General features: G+C 44.5%; 1 protein-coding gene and 1 long non-coding RNA gene across 2 annotated transcripts in view; one reads left to right on the forward strand and one right to left on the reverse strand.

The window, feature by feature from the left end:
- LOC145406598 (uncharacterized) overlaps positions 1–15,406 on the forward strand; it is a 93,493-nt gene extending 78,087 nt beyond the window's left edge. The window contains exons 2-3 of the mRNA XM_080277673.1: positions 11,395–11,550; positions 14,900–15,406. Coding sequence (XP_080133799.1) covers positions 11,395–11,550; positions 14,900–15,406 — 663 coding nt within the window. The remainder of the gene's footprint in view (positions 1–11,394; positions 11,551–14,899) is intronic.
- Positions 1–24,311, reverse strand: part of LOC145406590 (uncharacterized) — a 202,590-nt gene that overhangs the window by 171,964 nt on the left and 6,315 nt on the right. The gene's annotated exons all lie outside the window — the stretch shown is intronic.

Genomic DNA, 24,311 nt, shown 5'->3' on the forward strand with positions numbered 1-24,311 from the left:
TTGAAAACTGGGGGTGGGGGGGGGATGTGAAGGGGGAGAAGTGAGGGTGCGGGAGAAATGAGGGAGGAGGGGGAAATGTAGGGGTGAGGGGCAGCTGTGTGGATAGGGGAGAAAGAGGGCGGGGGAGGAGGGAGAGGGGAGCGCCATATTATAAATCCAGCCATTTTTATGATCTGGACATACGAGGTGCCATATTTTCGGTTCTCTGGGAATTTCATAAGCCATTCCTCAAAGGTTTCCAATAATGCATATTTAGAAAGGGATATTTTTCATCAGGCAAGGGAAAATTTATGGGACAGCCTCGCCCTTCATGGCACCAGGCACGACGGACGGAGGCTCCAACGACGAGGGCAAGATGGCATTCAAGGCTGGTTAAGGGTATTTCAGGGTATTTTAGGGTATTTCGAGGTATTTTAGGGTTTTCCAGGATACTTTAGGGTATTTTATGGTATTTCAAGATATTTGGGGGCATTTCAGGGTATTTCGAGGTATTTTAGGGTATTTCAGGATATTTTAGGTATTTCACGGTATTTTAGGTTTCAGGGTGGTATTTCAGTGTATTTCAGAGATGCTGTTTCAAGGTATTTCACTGTATTTCAAGGATATTTTTATTATTATTATTATTTCTTGGTGTTTCAAAGTAATCATTAAGCCCTCCAGACCAAGGACGTGTTCTTTCATGCTAACTCCTTCAATCCGGTGATTTATTTCGTTCTTGCTACCTCCAGATGATTTTATTCAGCTCCTCCCCCCCAAAAAAAAAAAAAAAATGATACACTTTTTTTTTTCCACTTGTACGGTACACGTGCTTGGGCCAAATCCCACGTACAGCAATGAAACGTGTCACTCGATTATGCCATTTTTACTCTAATTTGGCCGAGATTTTCGTCCTTTTGTAGCTTATTCCACGTACCTCGGTGGCTGGGTCTACAACCTTTCCATGGCGCTTCTTCGTTACTAGCACCCCAATCGAATATTAATCTGTTGTTACAGCTTAGCAGGCAAAGTGGAGAGATGACAATTTTAGGCCAAGTTAGAGTAAGATGGGAAAAAATTAAACAGTATATAAAATTCCTCAAGATTGTATTCCCTCAAAACGTCCCAAGTCCTTTGCATTTAAATCCGTTAGACACAAAATCCGCAGACTATTAAACAGCAAAACTCCTCATTACACTGCTAAAATACACAGTTTTAAAATCGCTAGACAGTTTCAATCCCAAAACTACATGATACTGGCTAACTCCTGATCCTGAGAAATACCGAGGCGTGAAAAAACATCTAAACTCTACGGTACCCACAACCCATGTTTCACGATACAATGAATTCGCTTCGTATATTCGTGAGCTTAGTAGGATTTCTATACCCCCTCCTTACCTGGCTATTGCTGCACATGTAAAAATTTTCTCGAATAACATTAACGCAAACCATTTAAATACCACAAACACATGTAGTATACACGAGAATAATTAGTTGTAGAGTGCTAAATAAATAACTACAGGTAAGGAAGGGGTGCCGAGACATCTAATCTGACAAGAATGCCCCCCCCCCCTTTTAACAGGTCCAGTGAATAATCGTATCAAAATATGGGCAGTACGTTTTGAATTAAGGTCAAGTCAGTCACTGAAAGAGACAGCCATAAGAGGAAGGAAATAATACAGGTAATAGGGGAACACTGCGGTTCTAACAAAGATGAACGAATTACCAACAGCCTGGTAACATTGTGGCGCAAACAGAATGGTATACATGAAGTGTGCTATACCAGCTACCAAACATCCCAGTGGCGAGCTAGATAACGTTTTTCTTTATTATTATTATTATTATTTACCCGGCATACATACATACATACATACATACATGTGTGCATATATATATATATATATATATATATATATATATATATATATATATATATATATATGCTATTAAAGTGGTGATAATGGAAACACCTGGTATGAAGCCTCTAAGGCCTGTGATTGCATTGCTCCACAGCAAATGGAGTTGCTGAGCGCCACTTCTCTCACAGTGGGATATTGTAATTGACTTTGGAATTTCGTAACACCTCTTCATTTGCGATTTATTATGCACACTACGCCTCACCATCATCTTGTACGTCAATGGTGCAAACCATATCGAATTCCAAGCGACATCAGTAACATATAAGAGACTGATAAGGTGCAACATGCTGACCTAATAGCTATGGAAGGGGTGCAACGAAGCCTCCTATGCCACCAAGAACACGACCCTCTTTCACATATCACCGCTTGGGTACTATTTATTCCTGGAGAGTGGAGACTGAAGGCAATAGTGAAGGGGTTTGAGTGTGACGTGTTCCTTTGATACAGTGGGATTCGAACCGGAGTAAAGCGAATTATATCAGCTAAATACAATAAGCACTCGGCTCTCTCTCTCTCTATCTCTCTCTCTCTCTCTCTCTCTTAGCTAAATAAAATCAATCTGTCAGCGCATGTCACACCACTAAAACACACACTTGACATAAGCTGAAGGAAAAGTGTTAAGAAGCCTCAAGTATATTGCATTTCACTCAATTAATATCACGCCAGACATCCATTTAATATATGTTTTACAGATGAATGCTCTCTGGAAAGCAAGTAATCTGACAATCCTCAAAAGTAAATATATATGTTTCTCTTGCTATTCTATCTGTCTGTCCCTGTCTGTCTGTATCTGTCTATGAATCTGCCTACCTATCTATCTGTCTATCAATCTGCCTACCTATCTATATGTCTATCAATCTGCCTACCTATCTATCTATCTATTTATCTGTATGCCTGTCTCCATTATCCATCTATCTATCTATGTCTGCCTATCTGTCTATCAGTCTATCTATCTCTATCTATCTATCTACCTATCTGTCTCTATCAATCCATCAACTAGTAAGAAAAATAAGAAACAATAGGAAATTATTGCTACACATAAAAACACAGCATGTTTCGAAGGACCTCCACTGCCATAAATGTTTGTCAGGCTCATATGTACAGCCTGTGTGTGTGTGTGTGTGTGTGTGTGTGTGTGGAGGCATTAGTAAGGCGGCAGCATGTGTCCGGCTTCAGAAAGAGGGATTTGGGTGAGGGCGGTGTAGGGCAGTAGGTTAACACAGTGACTCAATTATACACTCCAACTTTCGTTTACGCAAATCTTTATACAGTTCATTAATTAGCATGCATTTTTGCGTATCAGACAAAGAAAACACCCAACACACCCCCAGAGTACGACATTCAACCGTCCAGTTTACAAAGCAGGTCCCTAATTGTCTATAACACATCTGCTCAGAAGTTTACAATCATTAATGTGCCAGATATGACGGGAATATGTGCTCTGCTGGTGTCCCTCGTAATATTACGTATAATAATTTTTCTTCCACTTGAAATAATAATATAAGCTTATCTTCGCTCCTTCGTTTCGTCTCGTTTATAAAAGCTCCAACATGCTTGCATGCGTCGGCCTTGGTCACCTAATGGCGGCTCTCCACGTTGCTCGTTTCCTGGCAGCCTCCCTATTCAGTCCCTTATCCCTGACGCCACGCTCTAAGATCTCGTCCCGGGTCATGCATTGCGACTGTGATTAATATTTTTAACTGAAATACAACCTATCAAATACACATGTGAAAGCACTTTGTTTCATCAAGGTAACATTTTACACGATTTTATTGCACTGCAATTTCTGCTTGGCCATCCCCATTCGTTACCTCCTGACCTCCCTAACTACCTAACTACCTTCAAAGAGTCATTCACCGTTTCTTCAAGGTCTGGCTATTATTCAGTTCATTAGCGACAACGATAAGATGGTGGTTTATGTCTTCTTTATATTTTACTTAGCCATGACTGGAGCTTTAGCAAACTGTTATAGTATGCCATCAAGAATCACGTTTTCTCTTAAGCCCAATGGAAAGACGTACGGATATTACCAAAACTATAAGATCACTATTACGCTGAGACACCAGCTTGTGTGTGTGTGTGTGTGTGTGTGAGAGAGAGAGAGAGAGAGAGAGAGAGAGAGAGAGAGAGAGAGAGAGAGAGAGGTCGTAAAGGCTATAACTCTACTTTTTATCATCCATATTGGCCCTCCGTATGTCACCCATCCCCCTCTCTCACCTTCACACGTCGTCTTCATAGCCAGCATGGAGGTTAATTGCTCGCTCACTCACTTTAACTCTCTCACTTTATCTCGCTCACATTTTTCTGACTTTCCTTGATCCGCTCTGCCCGTCCCCTCTCCCCTCCTCCTTCCCTCTCTCGCTCTCTTTAATTTGCTCACTTTATTTCTCTTTACATTTTTCTTTGCCATTTTGTTCCGCGTTCTTTCTTAATCTCTCTCTCTCTCTCTCTCTCTCCCCTTCTTTGTTATTACACACTTGCATAATTCTCTCTCTATAATTATTCCTATCCTATCATACTCCCTGCCTCTCTCTCTTTCTTGCCTTCCTTTCTCTTCCCTTCCTTCTCTCTCTCTCTTCAGCTTTCCTATCTCTTTCCTTCCTTACTCTTCCCCTCTCCTCTTTTCCCCTTCTCCCCATCCCCTCTGACCCCTTTCTCACCATTCACGTTTTCCTTTCCTTTCCTTTCCTTTCCTCTCTCTCTCTCTCTCTCTCTGTTTTTCCCTTCCTTTACCTTCGTTGCTCTTCGGTGTTTTCTCCCTCTGCCTCTTTTGCTCCGTTTTAACTTTGTCACTTTTACTCTCTCTCTTTACACTTCTTCCCCCTGTCTCTTGCCTGTTTCTCTCGTCCCCTGACTATCCCTCTCTCATTTCTTTACCAATCTGAACCCTCTCTCTCTCTCTCTCTCTCTCTCTCTCTCTCTCTCTTCTTCCTCCCTTCTTCTTTCTTTCCCTAAGTGACTCGTTCTCTTGACGCTTTCCTTCTTCGTCTTTCCTTTCCCCTCTTTCTTTTCCAATCCCCTCCGTCCTCAGCTTTTAATATTTTCTCTGTTTATCTCTTCTTTCCCTTTTCTTTCTCCTAACTCCCTTCCTTTCTCTTCCTCTTATATCTTTTCTTCTTAATACTCTTTCCCTTCCTGCCGCCCCTCCTATCCCTGTCTCTTCTTTCCTTCCATTCCCCTCCTTTTTTCATTCCCTCTCACTCTTCCTGCTTCCCTTCCCTCTCCCTTCATCCCTTCCCTCTCCTGTCTTCCCTACCCTCTCTCTTCATCCCTTCCCTCTCCTGTCTTCCTTTCCCTCTCCCTTCTTCCCTACCCTCTCCCTTCTTCCCTTCCCTCTCCCTTCTTCCCTACCCTCTCCCTTCATCCCTTCCCTCTCCCTTCTTCCCTACCCTCTCCCTTCATCCCTTCCCTCTCCCTTTTCCTCTTCCCTCTCCCTTCTTCCTTACCTCTCCCTTCTTCGCTTCCCTCTCCCTTCTTCCCTACCCTCTTCCTTCTTCCCTACCCTCTCCCTTCTTCCCTACCCTCTCCCTTCTTCCCTTCCCTCTCCCTTCTTACTCTCCCTTCCCCCGGCTGGAACACACCCAAGCAGCTATATCGAGTTAATTGCTGTGTTGGGTCGGGTATGTGTGTGCTGATGATGATGCTAGTGCTGTTGGTAATGGTGCTGGTTGTGGTGCTAGTGGTGGTGATGGTAATGATGCCTGTTGCGGTGGTAATAGTGGTGGTGGTGGTGGTGGAAATTGTGGTGGTGGTAGTGACAGTGGTGTAGGGACAAGGTTAGTGTGTTTTGATTATGGTGGTGGTGATGGTGGTGGTGGTGGTGGTGCTTCGTGGGGTTCGTGGTATGTGTGTGGTGTGTTGATGCTGGTGTCGGTAGTGGTGTTAGTGCTGGTGATGGTGGTTGATGCTGGTGATGGTGATAATATTTTTTAGTAAATTTTGGTAATAATTCCTGTGCTCAAATTAGGTATGTATTTGCTGATGGTTCCGGTAAAGGTGGTGCTGGTAATGGTAGTACTGTACTAGTTGTCGTAGTGGTAGTAAGGGTGTGGTCTGGTTGTAAGGGTGTGGTTTGGTGGTGAGGGTGAGGGTAAGGGTGTGGTCTGGTAGTGAGCGTAAGGATGAGCGTGAGGGCGTGGTCTGGTAGTAAGAGTGAGATTGTGAGTGAGGGGGTAAGGGTGTCGTCTGCTAGCGAGGGTTAGGGTGCGGCCTGGTAGCGAGGTTAGGGGTGTGGTCTGGTAGTGAGAATGAGGGTGAAGCCTCGTGTGAGGGTTGACGGGTGCAAGGGTAAGCGTGAGGGTGTGGTTTAGTAGGGAAGGTGAGGGCAGGGGTAAGGATGAGGGCGTGGTCTAGATGCTAGGGTGAGGGTGAGGGTGTGGTCTAACGTGACGACGAGGGTGTGGTCTGGCAACCTGGATGAGACTAAGGGTGAGGGTGTGGTCTGCTAGCAAGGGTGAGGGAGGGATCTGGTTGCAAGGGTGAGGGTGTGGTCTAGCGGTGAGGGTGAGGGTGTGGTCTAGCGGTCAGGGTGTGGTCTGCTAATGAGGGTGAGGGTGTGATCTGGTTGCAAGAGTGAGGGTGTGGTCTGGTGGTGAGGGTGAGGGTGTGGTCTGGTGGTGAGGGTGAGGGTGAGGTAAGGGTAGGGAGGGTGACATAGGAGTGACCTGAATATAGCGACTGATCCATAATGGCCGAGGTGGAGGTGTAGGCCTCTCCCCCTGGGGCAGCGGAGGGCAGAGGGCGCCACCTCCCCTCACGCGGACTTGTCTCGTTTGTACCCACGCCGCCGCTCCTGAGGGCGTCATTGCTAACCCCTTGACACCAGGATCTATTTTGTATTTAGTTTCTGCTACCGATACGCTGTCTTACGGAACCCTTTAATATTATGGCCTATTTTTGTATTTACTCCTTGTTACCAGTATCCTTTTTTGCAATCTTGAATTTGGCTTTCTGTTGTCTTGTTTTTATTTCTTCTCCGAGGGAATAATCTTGCGAGCTTCTGTCCTTTGGTTCTTTCTTCCTTGCATTAAAAAACAAGACCATCTGTTATGTATTTAATTCTTCCTATTGATACACTTAATGTCATCTCTTGAACACCACTACCTCTTCTGTATTTCATTTTCTTGCTGTCAACAGAGGACTTTAATCGATTCAGGACAGGTCTCCAGCAGTGACGGGGTTAATGAAGGCTATATCTAACGTCTCTCCAGTTCGAAAACCCTCTCCAAAGCTGAGTAAAATCGTCTGGTGGGAGTAAATACATATCACATACCTTTAATGTTCGATGGTTATTTGTGGAAGACCCGTAATTACTGTTAAATGTGACCTAGCTCCACCCCACATGACAGAGCGCAGTCATTAACGATACAGGAAGGTCAGCCATGGTCTATCACCCTCATCACACGCTTCAGAAATTATCGTCAAATATTCCCGGCTGGTCGACATTTTTCCGCCCTCAGTTTTAATAATATGGTCGTTTAAGTGCTCCTACACGCTCACACCAACTGCCCTCACGCCAAGAAAAACAAAATGGGGTTTAATTACACAGAGTCCAGGACATTCAATTCCCCTCCAATCACCAGTTCACAGGGACGGTAATATTAAGGGGTTGAGGTGTGTGCGGCAAAATGATGGTGGAAGTATGTTGGGGGGTACATTTGTATAATTATATATACTGCATGTGATTCACATAATGACCAAATAATACCAGAACATACTGTGGACAAATTTACTAAACAAAAGAATGAGAAAGCCAGTAATTGAACCACCCCCAAATCTTACATAATCTAAAAAGATACAGCATTTAAGAAAGTCTATATGTCAGGTTAGATTCAAGTTTGTCAGGCCAGGTAAGATACATTAGGTTACGTTAGGCTAAGTTAAGTTAGGTTTAACTGAATGAGGTTCGCTTTGACCAGGAATTTTCACTTACTAGTTATTTCAATAAACGGCCACGACGCGCTATTACAATTTTCGGCCATTGAAATGAACAAATACAGTGAAACGATATGTCATGAAAACTCTCTCTTACTTTTATATTACCGTTATACTCGTATTACACTGTAGTGGGGCGTCTAGATCGCTTTCGCTCTTTAGATTATAAGGGACAACATACTCGTCACTATCTATGTGTGAACAATAGGTGAAAAAAAAATTGTTGCAAAGTTGGAAATGAAGTTGTTGGAATGTAAGTCGCCGTGTAAAAGAAGATAATCTGCAGCTCTGGATATTTTTGCATGACCCCACATGATGTTAACTTTATATATATATATATATATATATATATATATATATATATATATATATATATATATATATATATATATATATATATATATATATATATATATTCTCCATCCTCAGTTCCAGGCGCCTCAAAAACGTTTAATCCTTCTAGAGTCTAATTTTCAATGGGATTCTACAGCTATACTATAGCTGACAGGGATTTCTTAACATTTATTCCTCGCTTTAATGACACCTCTTTAATACTGACACAGTTTGCAACAGTACCATAGGTCTATACGAGGATGTCAATGTATTCTAAACAGGAAGAAAAGAAAACCGCTAAGGAAGAAGAGTTACGAAATATCGTAGGTCAACCAAAATATGGAGCCAAAACACGAGAAGCATCACTAATTGCATTCATTAATCACGAGGAACTGGGACAGGCAAAAATATAAACTAAATTATATTCCTAAATGACATAAAATAGCCCCTCACCCAGCAGGAAAATTTAAGACATGAAAAAATATCTTCTAAATTCTGATGACCACACATAAACCTCCCTCCTCCCACGTACGAAACTAGAATATATGCAAGAAATAGTATCAAAATTATATCCTGAAGATGACATACAATACCCATTTTGAAAACTGAAATACCAGCAAAAACATTTAACTAAAGTATGGTATGAATATGACACACACAATAAAACTCAAATTCCCTACATGAAAACTGAAATACGCACAATAATATTATCAAAATTATATTTCAAAGATGACACACAAAATAAACCTCCTCTCCTCCCCCCCCAAGTATGAAAATTGGACTACATATGAGGGTGACCGAGAATATCAAGGACTAGAAATTGTCTGACAGTCACTAATAAGAAACTTGATTAACTGTCTGACTGGTGTGTGTATGACTGCCTCTGACCTTCACCTGCCCGCCCCTCCCTCCCCCCACCCGCCCACCTGGCAAAGGCGTGGGTGGCTGGGGAAGGGAACGAGCAGGGGAAGAGGTGGGGGCAAGGGGATGAGGTTGGGCAATAGACTGGGATAAGGTCAAGAGAAGGCGGGGAAGGGAAAGGGGAAGATCTTGGGACAAGGATATGAGAATGGGAAGGGGAAGATCTTGGGGCAAGGGTATGAGAAGGGGAAGGGGAAGATCTTGGCGCAGGGGCAAGAGAAAAGGAGGAGAAAGATCTTGGGGCAAGGGCAAGAGAAGGGGAAGGGTATGGAATGAGGAAGATCTTGGGGTAGGGGCAAAAGAAGCGGACAGGAAAGGAGAGGGAAGGAGAAATGGAAGAAGCTAGAGAAAAGGCTGGGACGAGGAAAACAGAAGGTGAAGGGGAAGGGGAGAGAATAGGGGATGGGGCAATGGTAGGAAGAAGGGAGGAGACCAGGGCAAGAGAAGGGACACGGGCAGGGGAAGGGACAGGGTCAGGGAAAAGGACAAGGGTGGTCGAGGGAGTGTGTCCATGAAATTAACTTCACGGTGGGGTCATGCAAAAATATCCAGAGCTGCAGATTATCTTCTTTTACAGGGCGATTCACATTCCAACTACTTCATTTCCAACTCTGCAGCAATCTTTTCTCATCTATGTTTCACACTCTGATAGTGACGAGTATGCTGTCCCTTATTATTTATGTCTTTGCCGCTTTCTAGTAAATATTGTAAGTAGATTAAAATAACATTGCCATTAGTCTGATTGCGTCACTTTTCCCTAATGTGGATAGTGAACATATTTCACATACGCAAGCAACGTACACCAGTATATATAATATACTAAGTAAGGGACTTTTTAAAATCACCAACTACAACTTAGACGATACTTAACGAATCAGATCCAAATACATCCCTTATATGGCAAATTTGAAGTCGAATGTAAACTATTAATCACTATGCCATTTTTCATTTACAACAGAAATTCCAGTGAGTTTCATGCCTTCAAAATATTCCTGAATTGGGCATGTTTATACAGTTTCTCACCAGCATAAGGAAGAGAGATGGATTCAAGTTTTTTGTTTCTGAAGATAATCATAAAATCCTGTGACAGACTGAAAAAAATTACGGCACTATTCAGGATGGACTATTGATTGTGGCCACAGTGGCGTGGGGTTGGGTGGGGTTGCTGGGGAGAGACTGACTGAGGTGAGACTGGGGAGGGTGGGTTCTAGGTGGGGTTGGTTGGGGTTGGGGAAGGGTTGGGGTGGGGCTGGGGAAGGGTTAGGGTTGGCTGAAGTTGTGTGGTGGGTGAGAATGGCTGTGGTGCGGTGGTGGGAGGGGCTGGCAGGCATGTGACAGCGGTTCAAGAGGATAAGTTGGTGTGTGTGTGTGTGTGTGTGTGTGTGTGTGTGTGGAGGGCTGAAGTGCAGGGAGAGGTAGCAGTGACGTCATGCAGTAGGTAGATGTGGGTTAATAGTATCAAATGTGGATCAAGCCTGCGAATTGCTACCAGATAATTAACCAACACCTCCAAGAACCTTTCGCCGAAACAAGACACTCGCATCATAACAGCTTTTCCGTTCCTCCACCTCTCCTTTAACAGACGCAGGTTCAGCGCCCCTTCAATATCATTCACTTAATCTATCCGCTTCACACGCTGTCTCCCTCTCAGCGTTCTGCCCTTGCTTACGTAATGCATTCCACCACCAAGCGCTGTCAAGCCTCATTGCCTCCCAAATGACCGAATCGTACAAGAGTTTTCCCTTACACCCTTTCACCGGAACCGCTTCAAAGGGGCTTCTCTTCGCAGTGCATTAGCGCCGAACTGATCTTTAATGTCAAGCACGTTTTCCTCCGCCTTTTCACGTCGAGGGTCATTTGGCAGCACCCCTCTGACTGACTATGGTATCCGAGAGTTTCCGAGTATTACAGAAAAGGGACTCCATGTTAGACTGTCTTGGCCTGCGCAGACAACCTCGAAATTATGGATCGTATTCTAGGTGGAATAGGAGACTTCGTAACACCTCTATCTGAGCGTTTTATTTTTCATATTACTTTTTTATTTTTGCCCTCTTGAATAATGCTGGGGCAAGCTGCGCCGTTACCAGAAATGTATAAATAACAAGAGAATGTCAAAGGGTAATGTTCATAATAAATCGCCAACAAAAATGTGCTCCGAAGTCTCTCATACCACTTAGAATTAGGCCCTATGACAGTTTTAATTTGTCGTTTCATTCGGCCAGACAATAAAATATTTAGAAGGAGAACAGGTTTGTTATTGTACTTTCAAATGAGGGTTGTATCAATACTCATGGCTGGTGTTTTTCGGCAGGTGTACAACATGCTGATCACGACGCTGTTCCTGCTGTTCGTGCTGACCACCGTGGCGCTGCTGATCTTCCTGCTGATGCGGAGACCCCCCTGCTGCCCCTGCTGCCACGACCCCTACGACGCCTCAGCATCAGCGGCAGGCAGCACTGGCTCACAGGTTGGAAAGGGGTAGCCACGCCAACACGTATTCCTTACACGCCTCACATGCTGCCTTTTATATTGTTTCTTACACCATACACACCCGCCACCACTGCCAATGCATTTCACCATCTGACACCACTACCAGTACATTCCATCATATCACCACCACCAGCCCACTCCACATTTTAATACCATCACCAATACATTCCATCACCTGACACCACCACCACTGCATCTGACACCAACAATGCATCACCATTCAACACCATCACCAATACCTCCCGTCATCTGACACCACCACCAGTACACCCCACCATTCAACACCATATCCAGTACCTTCCATCATGTTCCACCATTACCACCACATTTTATCATCTAACACTATACTACAAATTGACATCAGCAATAAATTCTACACTGATACCATCGTCAACTAACAACACCATCTGACACCACCAAATGACACCACCACCACCAACACGCGCCACTGACTAGCACCACCTCCATCAGCACCATCCACTTCAATCTCCACCACCACTTTCATCAGCTCGCCTCGCCCTCCATCACTGAAATTACTTCACACGACATTAGGAAATATTAACCTCCCTCCTCCCTCAGCCACACCCATAACAAACACATTCTCTGCATCACACCTACACTCTACACCTTCGCCCGTCACACCCACACTCCACACCCTCGACCGCCACTCCCACAGTCCACACTCTCGCCACATCACACCCACATTCCACATCCACACTCCACATTTTCCATATCACACCCACATTCCACAGCCACAGTCCACATTTTCCATATCACATTCACTGTCCACGCTCTCGCCACATCATACTCACTCCACACCCTTCTCTGCCATATCCACATCATATGCTTCCCGGCCACACTCAATTATACAATCATTAAACCCACCCCACACCTATGCAAATGTTACCTACACCCTATACCCTTAAACTACCACATCTAAACTATACACACAATCACCACACCCACACTCAACACCCAACCACATCACACCCACACACAACGTCGCTGGAAAGGCATAGATCTCCCGACCAGCAACTGAACCACCAGATCCACCACACGCACACCCATCCTAGTGACATGTGTACCCTCTCATTCATGTTATTCACACTACACCCTCATCTTCCACATACCCAGTGCCACACCCACCATACCCACGTAACACCACCACCCACCACACCATACCCACATCATCAACTATCAACCTCCTTTCACACTTCAGCTTCTAACACAACCTTTTTTTCACTATACCACGTCTAACCTCTAACAAGTTCGGTAAAGTCGACAGCAGATACTCACTTCAACTATCCCTTTATGTATGAGCCTGCTAGTCTGTTCCATCAAAAAAAAAAAAAAAGGTCAATAAATACTAATTATATACTGTTATTTAAAGAATGTACATTGCCTCCTTACCAAACAGTCTTAACAAATCACCAACTCATATCACACAGGGTAATGGTAGCCAGAAGCGAATTTCACCTGTTGACTGTACAGGTTGATGGCCTTTGCATACCGTACTGATTAATTAAGTTTCGGAGCGCTAGAGATCATTTTTGACGATATTTTTTTGACGAATGTGCTAAAAATGGAGTCGTCAAATGCTGTGCCTGTTGTAATGCAACTATATAAACGACAGTGACGTAATCATTTGAGCTGTTTTCTTACAGACCTAAGCATTCAGGGAAAATAATTTTAGTATTACATACATCCCAGGTAATTACCATTTGTTTTTCGATCAAAAAATATCTGAGAACAAACGAAATATACCTACTTAGCGATATTACAAAAAGTCGCCTGCCCCCAATGGCGTGTTTACTGCCGATCCCGCCGACTGGACATGACGTCAGCACACCAAACATACTCAAATGTAATCAATATAAAACTATAAATAGCAGTGGAAGCTTAACTGGAGTCGTTGGAAGCTCAGTGGAGGGCTCCATCCCCGAGAACCCCTAGTGATTATAACTCACCTCAGCGTGCAAACTAAAACATGCATTAGGTAAAACTTGCGCCAAAACAGTATCGTGCGTTAAGAGCGTTCGTTAGTCATGGCGCATCCGACAATTGTTATTACTGTTGTTAAGACTTGTCCAACTATTAAGAATAGTATGGACCCGGGCTCACGGTGGAGAGCCCGCCAGAGCTGTCGGATGTTACGAGTGAAGCATCCTCTACGAGGAACTGCTGGGGCTGGTTAATTTTGAAAAGAGATCTGGGGGGACTGTGAACTGGTATAACGTGAAGGCGGGGTACGAATTCATCCGGCGTCAAGACACCGGCGCCGATGTATTAGTGCACCGCCTTGGGATCGTTGCTCCCACTTCACGGCGCCGACCACGCTCGTTAGGCGAGGGCGAGACGGTCGTTTTTCAACTCCACCAGACACCGAAGGGTCCCGAGGCTAGAAACGTCACCGGACATGGGGGTGCAGCTGTGCAAGGCTCTGCCTATGCACGGCGGCGCTCCAGGGCCCGGGGGCGCCGGCCTGGAGATCGCCGATGTCCTGGTGGGGTGGATACAATCGTCGCCAAGTGCATCGCGACGACGAAGTTATTCTGTGGTGACGACAAGGCTGCGATGCTCGTTTTTCTCCCTGAGTTACTCGAGAGGAACGGGTTGCCGCGCCTTGTTATCCCACAGAGCTTCGCCCGTGATTCACAGCCTGTCCCTCGTCAGGAGCGTCGAGCCCCCACTCTGCAGCCCCGCCCAACACCACGGAAAAGGCTGCGGCTTGACGCTCCTTTAAACAGAGCGACTGCTTCCATCACCACCGTGCCGCCTTTACCGGCAATCGTCACACGACCAAGCGATGGCGAAGGCAGGGTGCGATCATGAATCACAGCTGTCTATACATTACAGAGGAGATATCCAATTAAATATGGTACAATTTAGGAAAATGGCACTTGGTGATTAAATCAGAACACTTCATATTCCGTAAAACGCAAGATACACGCAGTATGAAGTACAATAATAGAACCAATTTACGAACATTTTTAAAACCTAACATATTAAAAAATCCCACTATATACGCTATTCTAACAAAAATAACAACGAATCCTGTCAACACTTCATTCCAATAGGAAATTGGGAAATACCGCGTCACTGTCGTCCAAAATTAATATAATTTTAAAATACCTAATTATATTTCCTTCTTAACATAATTATTGCTGATAACCTTCTGGACCCTATCTCATCCCATCCTTCGGCGGGAAAAAGAGGTCGGGATGATGATGATGATGATGATGATGATGATGATGATGATAGATTAAGCGAGGCCTTGTAACGATACTCCTTGTGTCATCAATAATTAACTCTTGTTATTCCCACAGACGGCCAACATCACGTACCTGACCGAGTCGCACGGCATCGTGGTCAAGAAATGGATGAAGGACTCCCCGCCACCTTACGAGTCCCCACCTGACTACAGCAGCCTCTCGCCCGAGCTGATCATGGACGCCAAGACCCTGAGTGAGCTGGTGGGGAGCGGGGGACACTCAGGGATGGCGCCCCCCTCCACCACCACCACCACCACCCCCTCCAGTCAGCCACCCAGGCCATCCTCACCCCTATGCACCACCCCGCTCTTCAGCTCCTCCTTCTGCGACTCGCCCAGGAGCCTCACCCCTACCATCCACCACGATGCAAAGGTGTACGAGTGTCCACCATCACCCATCTTTACACACCACCAGTACTCATCCCCCACAGGCGTTCATTGTCACCCACCCAGTACCACAACCTACACATCCTCGGTGGGGGCGCCGTCCCCTCCCACCTACGAGAGTGTGCCAGTAGGCAGGAGGAAAGATGACAATCAGCTGAGTCGCGTGGCTGACTGAGTCACTGAGCAGCCCAGCAGTGTTAGTCAGTGTTATTCGATAGTCGCTCCCTCGCCCTCTTTGTCGTAGCCCCGGTAGCTTTAGTAATTCCTGCTGCAGCAACGTTTATGGTGAAGCATTGGCAGCCCGGAACCCGTCGGGGGCCTGTCATGTATTGTGCATCCCTTGATCTAATTCTGACTCCTGCCCGCACCCATCTCCCATATCACACCACCACTTCACCGATTCACCTGCACATCACCCACACCACCACATCACCAACACACCTGCACCTCATCACCCACATCACCATCTCGCATCCTCACCATCACACCTGCACCTCATCACCTACACCATCACATCACTTCGACATCCACACCGTTGCATCAGCACCTCATCACCTACACCATGTCCATCATACCTGCACTACCACCTTATCACCCACTCGCTCACCGTCACACCATTACCCACACCCTCACCATCGTATCTTCACCCCATCATCTACACCCTCACCTCACACCTTCACCAGCACTCCTCCAGCATATCATCTACAGCCTCACTATCACACCTCCACCGTATCACCTGCACCATCACCGCACCTGCACTCCATCACTCACACCATTCTCACATCCTCACCACCACACCACCACCACATCAACACCCTCACCATCACACCTCAACCACATTCGCTCTACTACATCGTTCAGTTATAAGCCATTAACGATTATAAAACCATAAAATCGCCATTTTTTACAAAGGAAATATCACCATCATATTTTATAATCAGCACTGAATTCATCACTGTATTGCACTAACCCTCACCAACACGAGCATCACCACAGCACTATACTCTCTTCCCTTTAACTAGGCCTAAAACTTCATCTTGAATGCTGACGTGTAACAATAGATTTGCACTGGAATATGAACCTAGTCACGAAGAAGTGCTATGGATAGGATGTAGAGCCGTAGCATTATCTAATTCTGCCGTGAGCTATGCGAAATGTGCCCCCAAAGGACGAAAATTTTGGCCAAGTTAAAGTGAAAGAACTACAGCACCGAGAACCACCTCCCCGCAGGGCGTCAATGGTCCCGCTGCTTCACCACAAACAAGAGTTCCGTCCATGTGTGTGTGTGTGTGTGTGTGTGTGAGTGTATGTGTGTGTGATCGGGGCCTGACAACCTCCCCCCCCCCCGAGGCAGCAGCACCCGCACCCACGCCTATGCACATCAATTTTTATTCGTACACGACCCGACACGACCACACAGGGAGGCTCTGCACACACATACATAAGGACGCACATACAGTCTTCGCACACCGTCAGAGCACGAGAGGTTCTTGGTCTTAGACTGTTTGGGGAGATTGTGTGTGTGTGTGTGTGTGTGTGTGCGTGTGTGTGTGTGTGTGTGTGTGTGTGTTACTACATACAAGTTCATGACAGTACGTGCTAGTATTACAAGGCATGCAAAAGGGCAGACCAAGTAGCCAACCAGTAGTTTGCATTAACCCGAATGTGTGCGTATAAGAAACATAACAACGTGTGTGTGTGTGTGTGTGTGTGTGTGTGTGTGTGTGTGTGTGTGTGTGTGTGTGTGTGTGTGTGTGTGTGTGTGTGTGTGTGCAGCCCCCCCGTTGCTCGATTTCTACCGCTCATTTTGCAGAGACTGACCTAATCTTAGACAAACGCGACCTCGACCTCCTCCACCAAGCAGCGCCTCAGTGGACCAACAGAGCTAACACTGCAGTCTCGCTTCCTCTCGGCTGGTGTGTCAGTGAAGGGCCCGTGTGTAGGTTAAGGAGGCTCCGTAGCACCTCTTCCTTACCCTTTTACTTCTGCATTTGGTACGTCAATACTGTATGCTATTTCAATAAACCAGGTCCGTATTATAATGCAAGGGCATCAGAGAGAACATAATCTGTAGATCTAATATGCAAACTTCAGTATACAGCATCCTAACCCGCTCTATTTCCCACCTAAAGATGGAGTGAAAACGAGGAAAAACAAAGTACGAGAGGAGAACTATCAACGGCTTGTCCAGTGGAATGAAGCCAGACTCTCATTCACACATTATTCAAGCCTCCGGAATCCTGTCTCTACCTCGCACATCTGGCCATCTCGACATTCCTTTTATAATATTTTTTTTTTTATATTTTCGCGTCACATTACCTACCATATAATGCAAAATGTATCGCTAAGAAGGAGGCGCTAAAGATCCTTCAAAGTCGACGAGGATGCGGGCCAAAGTCTCCTGGAAGAGTCGTCGTCAGTGTCGCCGTCAGTAGTCTAGATAGAGCCCCCTTAACACCCTCTCCAGCCCCGTCATCAGTGTTGCTTTTATAACAGTGTTTCCTCATCTAGGTGTTGCCCTCACGCATCTTCGGTGTTTTACCCTAAGATATAAATGATCCTGTAGCGTCCTCGTCTACGATAAACCCCAGTCCGGATGCACAGACACTTACAATCGATTCCCCGCCGTAACTGTGAATTTACTGCGAAAAAAAATATCCGACATTATTTTTTAAGAGGGATTGGGAAAGAAGATTTCAGAATTACCCTCATCTCTTGTTCCTCTTGAAAAAGCAGATCTTAGATGAGAGAGAAAAATATATCGTAAATTATTCAGCTCTTCAGGAGGGTCGAGGACAGAAGAGTGCAATATATATCTCCCTAAGGCTCGTTCTTCCAACAAAAATTGATTTTAGTTACGAGATTGAAGAATAAGGTAAATTATATTGTTTGCGTGTGAAGAACAGAAGAGTGCTTTCAGGATCTCTCCGTCTCGCATTCTTAGTGGGCAAGCAAATCCAAGTTACGACATGGAATTGGAATTAAGTCGTTTGTGTATCTCGGTCCTGCTGAAATTTGAACTCTCCCTCCCCCCCCCCGCCCTTCCACTCTCCCCATCCCTCCCGCCACAGTTGCTACACTTCGATCCGGCACTCCAAAAATTTCTCTTCGGCAGCTCTCATTCCTCGCCACTTCTTAGTCTATTCTAGGTTTAGGTCTGGAACTTCTGGAACTCCGTCTTTCATGTACTAAGGATGGGACTCTAGCTGGCACTGGAAGCACCGTAGCACCTCATCCTCAGCGAATTATTTTGCGTTTACATACTGCATTTTTTTTTTTTTTACCCTCTTGTTCGTCATTGGGGCAATTTATGTCGGCACTAAAATATATGAATAACAAGAGAATGTGTAGTCCAATACGTAAAATAAATCAACCTGACAAAGGTGCTACGAAGCCTACAATCCCATCTAAACAGTGGCTGATCCTTTTTAGTTACTTGCTGGCTACTTGTCTCCTAGTTTGATGTGATTCTCTCTCTCTCTGAGTTTAAACTGTTCACTTCGCAAACTCCGACAAGTGTCATTTTCCTGTCAGACCTCTTTCGCGTTCCACACTTGGCTCTTAATCTTCACTTATTTACACACTTTCACACGCTGCACCTCACTTCCTTTTCCCGCGCCAAACCCTTTCCACTTCCCTTTTTCTTTTCGCAATGTTCCTTCCCTCTCTATTCGCAAACACGTCTACATTACATTCCACCCGCCGTCCCCCACAATCCCACCCACACCCTACCCCCAACCCATCTAGTAAACAAACCCTGAATTGATGTCTTCTTTAATAAACAGTATTTACGGTGTTCGAATAAAAATACTAAAAAAAAAAAAGGATAATCGATGTTTATACTGTATTATATTTATTCGTTCGTGTGACTGTGGATGGGATAGGTAACCATGCTAGGCCGGGACATGTGTTGAGAATGTTATGCACCTCTGATGATTGCAAAAGGAAAAAAAAAAAAAGCTCATTGTTATCATTGTTGTCACTGTTATAATTATTTGTATTATAATGATTAATATTAGTGTCATTATTAATTAGCTCCGGAAAAATGTGAAACGCCGCCAAGGATGATCAGACAAAGTGGGCAGTCTTCTAAGTGATTCTGGAAATTCCGTAGCACATCTTCCTTCGTGATTTATTTTGCATAACTCAATATCCTCTTGTACCGTCGTTATTGATGCAAACCATATTGATTGACAAGCGATATAAATAACATACAAGAGAAACTTAATGTATAAACTAAATGTATGAAGTAAATCGCTGAAGGAAGAGATGCTATGAACCCTCCCGTGTGACCCAGGTTCGTATCCTAGTCGGTTAAGGAAGTACCCTAACACCTCTTCCTTTGCGATTTATTTAAGGATATAGCTGGTTAATATCCTTCTGTACGTCCTGTATGCAGAGTATAGCACTGTTGGAAGGATTTATGTAGCACACGAGAGGACAGTAAGGTGTAATAAGCAAAATAAATCGCTTAGGAAAAGTGGTGTTACGGGGCTTCCCTGACCGACGATGATAAGATTTGTGCTAGTCGTTTGCCTACCTTGCTGAGTGTCTTTGATCAGCAACCAGACTATTTTGAGTGCTGTACTTCTTCCCTCAAGCCTGACTCGACAATCGCTACTATGTGAGAAGAGGAAAGCCTAGCACTAATGACTCTGGCTCGGATTTCCAAATTTATGGAGAGGGCCTCAATATTCAGAAGGGGTTATCTTTTTCCTTGATCTGGTGAGGTTGTTTATATTCATTCTAAATCATGCTAAGCTTCTGTTTGTTTCTATTGTCTCTGCAGAAAGTCTAATGCTGTACCTAATGCTCGGCAGCTTATTCGCTAGGTCAAACTTATCCACTATCAATACGGTCAATGACATGCTTAGGCCCATTTCACAGACCACGTACCATGGATCACACTGGCGCCTTTTCTGTGACTTGGCTCATTATTTTAGCTTTGTTTGCTGACTGACACGGTTGAAAGCAGTGATGATATCTAGTCAAACATGAATCAGGTTGTGCCAGGGAAGGATTCAGTCAGTCCCTCTTTGCCCCGTAACTGCTGCATAAAGTAGCCGCGTTGGAGTGAGGAACAAGAGGGTTTAATTTTGCTCTACACGTAAAACACAAATTTAGCGTTCAAAAATCATAGCTATTACTGTTTTTGTGGCTACAGGCTTTACCAGCTGGGAATGAGTTTCTATACGGGATCATTCACAAACAGAGAACAATATGCAAAAGGTTGGACAATCTAAAAAATACACAGTTCATCAGGAAACCAGTAGTGGATAAGTAAGCATACATTTTCGTGCTTCATTTTAGCATTCATTTCGGGGACTGTAGGACACAAGAAAAACGCCAGTAATTGAAGATAAAAAGGATGAATATACTTGCTCCCTTACGTGAAATTTCTCAAGCAGTTAGAGTGAAACTGTAAAATATTATGAATTACTTTGTCTTTCCCCAAGTTGTATGAGTTTATCCAGCATTCACCTGCTCATGACTAACTGTGGGTGCCTCTCTGCCACTTTATTTGCTCCATGTAGTAACGAAGGTGTGATTTGGGGGGTTCTATTGCGTTATTGGAGAAGGGCGGTGTTAGAACGTGCTAGCTGGTTATATTTCACATCAAACTGAGCTATTTTGGGAGTGCAGTCACTAACTCCATCACCCTGACGAATCTCTCAGCTGAAAGAAATTGTCTGAAGTAGGAATAAAATATAAAGCACGTCGTCGGGGTGAAAGGATAAATGGACATTGTTTCAGACCTCTTCATCCCAGGGAGCCTCTTCTCAGCTGAAAGAAATCGCCTGAAGTTAGCCAGAAATGCACGCCCTCGAGGTGAAGGTGTTAATATTGTTGGTGATACAGAGAAGGAGCACCATGTCTCGATTAGTGTTGGATTCTGCTGAGTGAAAGGCAGGATTCTGTGTACTGTAAATGCACGAGGATCATCTCTTCGGTACAATCAGAGAAATAAGTTGTCCTTCCAGGGTCTGACGAATATATAGTGGAAAGGTCGGACCATCTGAGACAGGAATTGGTAAGTTATGGGATTCTCGTTATGCTTCGTCAGTTGTACATTATCTTCAGACGGAACTGGAAAGATGGTTGTTTCTTTGACTGAAAATACATCGGTGTTTTAGCATAAGCTCCTTCTTTTATCTGTTATTTATATATATATATATGTTGTGACTGTACAGATAACAGACTTAGGACATTACTTCGTGTACATAATGAACAATCGTGATCTGATTTCGTGGCACAATGGAAGTCGTTTGTAGCTTTCAGGATGCAAAGTGTGTTATGTTTTACAAAGTATTAACCTGTGCCAACGGACACTCATCAGTTTTCGTGGGATTTCTATGCTTACCAAGGCTTTAATACCCCTTCACTACGACATGATTTTTTTTTCTTGCTATCGTCCGACGTTTTTATTCAGCTCTGAGGAGACTTTTTGCCCTGAGGGGTTTAGATACGGCCTTCACAAACTCCTTCAGTGTTGGATGGACGCCTGCACGCGGTGGCACCAATACAGCCGGGCGGTGGAGCTGCCCACTTATACAAACGCCACTCAGCCGCCTCCCTATTCCCCGAGAGGAGGATTAACTGGGCGGGAAGGGGAACTTAAGGCTGCAGTCCATCGGGTTCACATCAACAATCTAAACCCTTTCACTGTCAGAGAGGCGGTCGTCTCCTATGCGGAAGAAAAGACTCTGACGTTAGCTAGAAGAAAACGGGAACTACGTCATGGCAGTGAGGGGTTACTATCTTAAACACCGGGGATAGGATAGCTCGCCTACGACGGTGTTACCATGTGCATTATGATGTCTAGAATTTGTATTAATATTTTATATATGTTTAATAAAAAATCCTTATTGAATACTGTTTTCCTGACCATGAAAATTTGGCAAAATATCAGTTACCGTTTTTTTTTTTTTTTTTTTTTTTTTAACAAAGACATCCAGGCAAAAAGTGCAAATTACATGAAATACGAAAAACTGAGGCATAGAACACTTTAAGAAAAGATGGACTAAGTGACACACACGCACACACGCACACACACACATTTCATCTCTCCATTGAAGTTTGTGATTCGGCCAGATTAACTTAGTAACAGATTTCGATGCTACACTGTTTTTTTTTTTTTCTATATATACATAACTTCAGCATAAGGTACATAGTGTATATGAAATTCCAGATATACACCCAGCTTAAACACAGTAAATGGAACTATAAGTGTGTGAGTGTGTGTGTAATTCACCGGGTCGGTCAGGATCACTTGATGGTCGTGATCGTCAGCTTTTACCCTCCCGGAAGGGAGCTGAGAGCTCATATAGTCCGATCTAAGAGCAAGGCTGTGACCTTCACACACCCACACACCCGTCCCCTTGCTCAAGGGGGACAGTAACCACCCACTTCGTCAGTGAAACTTTTCGCAACCTGAGCGAAGCGCGAACTCCCGTCCACCAAATGGCAAGCGAGAACGTTACCACTGCACCAGCGAGCGTGTGTGTGTGTGTGTGTGTGTGTGTGTGTGTGTGTGTGTGTGTGTGTGTGTGTGTGTGTGTGTGTGTGTGTTTGCTTTATCCATGAAGAATATTGCTGATAACTCTTCCTTCTGAACCACCAGTACACAAATGACCCAAGAGATAAAGCATACGGGCAGGGCAGAAAGTCGAGATGTGTCGGCAACAGCACTCGTAAAGCGGATATCTTTAAAGCCAAATAAACATCGTCAGCCTTCGTATCACCATCGTGGCCAGTGCGCAGAGGCAACAGGTGGAGCGAAACGGAAAACACCTAAGGACAGTCATTACATACCCGATCTTGAAGCGTTGCCAGAGTCGTGTTGCGCTGCGAGTAATCTTGTTAATAGGCGCGGTTTCAGCAACGTCACCCTTTGCAAAGTGGGTGATACATCGACGTTATGCGAGGCGCGAAAATGTAACAACCACGGCGAGGCAGGAACACATTAATATATTGGATGCCATAAGCTGTGAAAATGAATAAGTAAAAAGAGCGGCTGAAGATGGCATGAAAGGCATTAGTTAACAGGTATTTACGCGCCAGGAGGAAAATTCATCCTCGCACTGTTCTGTAAGACATCATCTACAAACAACACACGAAGCTCTAAATCAAACAGCAACGGTACTGCGTATAGCATGTCCTTGTCCATCTCATGCTTTTAAACCGACTCTGGCGGGGCACATTTTCCCCTGAAAGATGGGTGATTGACAACTAAGAGTATCCCAAAGGTGAAGTGAGGGGAAGAGCTTGGCAAAGAACCAGCTGGAGGGAAGAAATTTGTAAATATGTCGGTCTGAGATGCCATGGGTTGGCAAGCAATAGAGCAAACATGATTCTGTCCTGCACTGGCCTAAAACGGGCGAATGATGATCATTATGATATACCTTCCATGATGACTGTAAAGTGAAATACTGTATCATGATTCATACGGTAATAACATGACATGAAAACAAAAACAAATTGTGTAATCAAGCACTGTTCGGATTGCAATCTTGGTACAGATTATGGTCACAACATAGCCGAAAAAAGATGATCAATTAAATGCACTTTCCAGAAACAGAGAGACAGATAACTCAACGCCTAAAGAAATAATGGTGGTGCTGTGAATAAAGGGAGCAAGGGAGAAGCAGGGATGACACTGCAAATGAAAACAAAACAGAGGGGGGGGGAAGCTTTGGGTAAACAAGCCAGACACTAAGGGAGAGTAACCTAGCCTTTGATACGTCGTGTCGAAACAGTGAGTACTTTGCGTCCACTCGTGCGTCCGTCTGTCTTTCGTCACACTTACTTCCTGACAGCCCGTAACATGAATAATATTAATTCCTGTGACAATAACACGACACATAGGTAAATTTTCACCGTTTTTAAAGTTCTCACTAGACTCAGAAATAAAAAAGAACATTTTAAAAGTTTATGTAATGTAAGTGATATCAGTATCAGTTCCACAAAGGCGCCCGTAATAACAGAAGACGGCACACACTGTTCTGCTACCTACCCTTCAAGGTATCACTCTGGTTCAGGTACCACAGGAGGGATTTTCTGTGGAGTGGGATTCGCAAACC

This window comes from Coenobita brevimanus, chromosome 71 (assembly GCF_032717465.1).
Source record: "Coenobita brevimanus isolate Jiangsu-jjx chromosome 71, ASM3271746v2, whole genome shotgun sequence".
Taxonomy (NCBI): domain Eukaryota; kingdom Metazoa; phylum Arthropoda; class Malacostraca; order Decapoda; family Coenobitidae; genus Coenobita; species Coenobita brevimanus.